Source organism: Solanum tuberosum, unplaced genomic scaffold (genome assembly GCF_000226075.1).
Source record: "Solanum tuberosum cultivar DM 1-3 516 R44 unplaced genomic scaffold, SolTub_3.0 scf00368, whole genome shotgun sequence".
NCBI classification, from domain to species: Eukaryota; Viridiplantae; Streptophyta; class Magnoliopsida; order Solanales; family Solanaceae; genus Solanum; species Solanum tuberosum.
Window position 1 is genome coordinate 114,076 of NW_006239292.1, and position 4,459 is coordinate 118,534.

At 28.8% G+C, this 4,459-nt stretch overlaps 1 protein-coding gene across 1 annotated transcript; it reads left to right on the top strand.

The window, feature by feature from the left end:
* Window positions 1-881: 881 nt before the first annotated feature.
* Window positions 882-2,532, top strand: LOC102591411 (cyclin-dependent kinase inhibitor 1-like). The gene is made up of 4 exons (XM_006361670.2): window positions 882-1,240; window positions 1,386-1,414; window positions 1,538-1,741; window positions 2,231-2,532. Exons 1-4 carry the CDS (start codon window positions 1,073-1,075, stop codon window positions 2,292-2,294), a joined length of 465 nt encoding a protein of 154 aa, XP_006361732.1. The 5' UTR covers window positions 882-1,072; the 3' UTR covers window positions 2,295-2,532.
* The last annotated feature ends 1,927 nt before the right edge of the window (window positions 2,533-4,459 follow it).

The window sequence follows — 4,459 nt, forward strand, 5'->3', positions numbered from 1 at the left end:
TGATGGAATAAGCTTTTCTTCCTCTTAACGGTTATGAGCTCATAGCAATTTGTTTTCTAACCTATGGAAAAAAAATTGTATTTTGGATAAAACATATAAGTTCAAGTTTTTTAAAATTCAAAAAGTTCTACTGGAAGTATGTTTTGGTACATCATACATTTTTTTTCAATCTAAGATTATAATTTCTTAAATTTTGTGTTCTGTCAAACCAAGTTAAACAAATTAAAACCAAGATATTCTAGTTTCTTTGCAGTTTCTAATAAAGCTTCAATTTAAAATTAAATCAATGCTAATAGAAAAAAGTTAATTCAATATTAAGAATGACAATAATAATAAACATTTGTTCTTTAATTCTATATTGATTTAGATAATTAAAATACATAACTTAATTTTAGTTTTTCTTCGATGTTTAGTCATGTAATAAGACAATTTATTAGACTTATTTTTACATGCGTGATTTAACATTTTTAAATTATTATAATTTTTTATGACTTATTAATTTCTAATATTTGTTTTATACTATTTCATTATTATTTTTGATTAATTTTTTTTTTTATGTATCACTCATGTTATTTTCTTTAAAAAATACCTTAGATTATTATATTTTTGTAGGATTAAAGATATATTTAAATTAAAGTTAATTATATGTTTGTAATTTATCAAGAAACCAAAAAATCGAAAAGTCCAATGTAGTTAATTTGATTTATAAATTTTAAAATCTGAAAATAATAATTTGATTTGATATTTGAAAAATTTGACACTGAATCACGTCGTCATCGAATCCCGTTTAGTCGCTGTTAGATTAAACGGGTGTGTGTCTGGAGGACCACAAAAATGAGAGCACTACTCATCAGCCAATAATAAGAAGCAAAATCCGACGAAATTGTCATAATTCATTACTCTCTCTTCTACTTCACAGTTGAAATAAATCTGACCAAGATAGAGAAATTTCACAATTACTTTCCTCATAACAAATTCTAAATACTAGAATTACCTGATCTGGTATAGGAGGAATTGAAACAGAATTGGAGAGGTTACTATTATCGAACTGTCAGATGTAGTAGTAGTTGATATGGACGTACCATTGATGATGATGAAAAAGAGGAAGATATGTGATACTTATACACCGGGAAATGTAGTTTCTCCGGTGGCGAGTTCTGAGAATTATGAATCGGACGGGAGTTCAATGTCTTGTTGTTCAAGGAACGGATCAAGCAACTCGAAATCACTAGATCTGGATGTACGCCCAATCATTCGAGTTTTACTTGAACTGAATTTTCTCTGCTTTTTTTTTTGTATGTATAAAGATATTTATGGGGATTATAATGTATTTAAAATTGGATATATATCTGATAAGAGTGTATTTGAATTTTGAATTTTTGCAGGCCAACGGTGGGGAAGTTGCAGACACTAAGTAAGTAGTGTTATTTATTTTTTGGGCTCTTCAAATTTTAAAATTGATCATTTTCATTTTTTCTACTAGTAGTACTATATAAGCTCTCTCCTTTATTTTTATTCATTTTTCGCTGCACTGCAGAGAGAAGAAGTCGATTGAAGAAGAATCCGGCGAACTAGAAGAATTCGGTGAACTAGAATTGAACGAAATGCCTCCACTAGAAGAATTCGGAATGCCTCCACCTCCCCCTGAAATTATTCCGACTACACAAGAAATTGAAGAGTTTTTTACAAGATGCGAACTAAGGACATGTAAAAGCCTTCGAGAAAAACGACTTCGAGAAAAGTACATAATCCTCTCTCTCGATATTCGTATTCAAGTCCTGACTATTCTTTCTCTTCATTTTCTCTTTTCTATCGTTTGCCCCAATTCAATTTTGAGGTTACAAAACTTATTTTACCAAAAAGTGTTTGCTTGTATGTGAGATTTCGAAAGAGAAGTGCTAAATGACCAGAAAATTTGATCAGAATTTGGTCAGAAAATTTAGAAAACTATACTAATATTTTTTTTATTTTAAAATAAACTGATTTTTTTTCTATTTTTTAATTAAAAAGTATTAAAGTTATAAAGGTAAAATAACATAGATAAAATATCATTCTGGCCAAAAAATTTGACCAAAATTTTTTTTCCATTTCGAAAACAGTTAATATTCTTTTTGATATTTTTCACCCAACAAGCAAAAATTCCTTTCCTTTAACATTGTATAACAAGTTATCAGTATCAATTTCCGATTGAACTTATAAAATTTTAAATTTGGGTGGTATATTTGTGCAGGTACAACTTCGACTTTGAGAAAGAGGAACCATTGGAAGGTCGTTTCGAGTGGGTCAAAATATGAAAAATGAAATTCTAAAAGATGAAGGTCGAGGATTTCTTATTAATAATTGGTAGCACTAGCTAGGCTAGCTAGACTGCTTAGAGTAACTTAATTATCTGATTTAATTTAATCTATGGTAGTACATTAATTAATTAGTTCTAGTAAGTTTTAGGTGGTCATTGTTTTCCTTTTCTTTTAAGATAACATATGATCTAATGCACTTACATTCTTCTTTAATAAAGAGTACATATTTCCTCTATTTTTTTAAATTGAAATTAACTATAATTTTGTCTTTAATTCTGATTGTAAATTTGTAGTTAATAGAATTAGTGATGAATTTGTTGTTAAGCTGCATAATTTTGTCTGTTGTTAATTTTTATTTTTAGGTTAATTAATTTATGTGGTATAGGAATTAGGAGTTGGTGGATGCGTACACCGAGATTCTCTTCCATTTTTTCTCATTTCAATTGATTTGTAAATATGCTTTGATTTTGTTAAGGAATATGCTTTAACCTCAATATGAAATTTCGTGACACATTCAAATTTAACCAGACTCGTTTTGAATACTTGAGGAAACTTAAAAATGTTTGCTAACAACGCCTTTATATTTGTCAACTGTATGGAATATTGGGTGGAGATATATATGAGGGAGAAGAAACGATAAGGAATTGAGACTAGAGTGACTATTATTCTTTAGATGTGCACAAGGTAAAATAGCATGAGAGTTAACAAAGAATATTATACCAATTTTAAGAATTATATACGTAAAATATCTAATTTTATGAAAAGACCATAAATTCACATTTCTCATATAGTTAATATATAAATGCATCCGTACCACAAACTACATAGAAAAAGTAACCCATACTAAGGGCTCGTTTGGCCATGCGATATGGTATCATGATATAGAATCATGAGATGAAATTGAAGTCTTGTTTGGACATGCGATATGAAAATTCTGTGTTGTATATTTTCTCATAAACATAAAAATCTCATAAGTTGTAAAACTATTTAAATAGCCCCAATTGTTTATTCAATCTTATCAAATAAACAAAAAATTATAAAATCGCATAATAAATTATTACAAAGCTATTTATTCTCCACCTAAGTAATTGTTTCATCTAACTTTAATTTAATAAAAAAAATTGAACATAAATTGTAGTGTAGTAGTCTTTAATATAATCCTTCCATATAGAACGAACAATTTCCTCACGTTACACTTGCATTTCTCGATCATGTGACCGAGAAGACGAACCAACATTGTTACTTTGAGCCATTTGTTGGTCAATATCATCCGCAACTATATTTTCATGCTCATAGACCATAAATATTTCATCAGTACTTTGGTATTCTCACAAATAATTATGTAACACTGCACAAGCTATAACAATTTTCACTTGTATATCAATATCATAATGGTTCATGCCTTGTTTCAGTATTCTAAATATATTTTTCCAAGATCCAAAAGTTTGTTCAATCACTTTGCGCAGAGATGAATGCCTATAATTAAACAGTTCTTTGGCATTTTGAGGCTCTCTTTCACTTCCTCGGTAATCATGCAAATGATAGCGTAGTCCTTTGTATGGAGCTAAAAATCCTTTTGTGTTTCGAAAACCAGCATCAACAACATAATATTTATCTACCAACAAATATTTTATAAGGAATTACTAAAAGCATATGTGACGTAAATGTGACAACTTTGTGTAAATAAATAATATTTATTCTAAGGATGTAATTTAAAGTTACCATGTGGCGGAAATGGAAATTGTGACGTTGGTTCAACAAGTGCATTCTCAAGTACTTTACTATCATGTGCAGTACCTTCCCAACCAACAGCAATAAAGGTAAATCTCATATCAAAATCACAAGCACATAAGACATTTTGTGATGTTCTTCCTTTGCGATTACGATATGCTTATTGCACCGCTTTAGGAACCTCCCTTTCTATATATGTTCCATCAATCGCACCAACACAATCCTACCAAAGAAAAAATATATCAATATTAGTTTAGTGAACATAAAATAAATTGGAAGCATTATAGAATGCACTTCATAAAAATAATGTTTGTAAGAGTAATAAAAATAGTGCTTCCAAGACAATGCAAAGTCATAAAATAAATATTATCTCTTTAAACAAAGTTGATAGGAAATATGTAACTAAATACTAATAACTTACACATAAAATA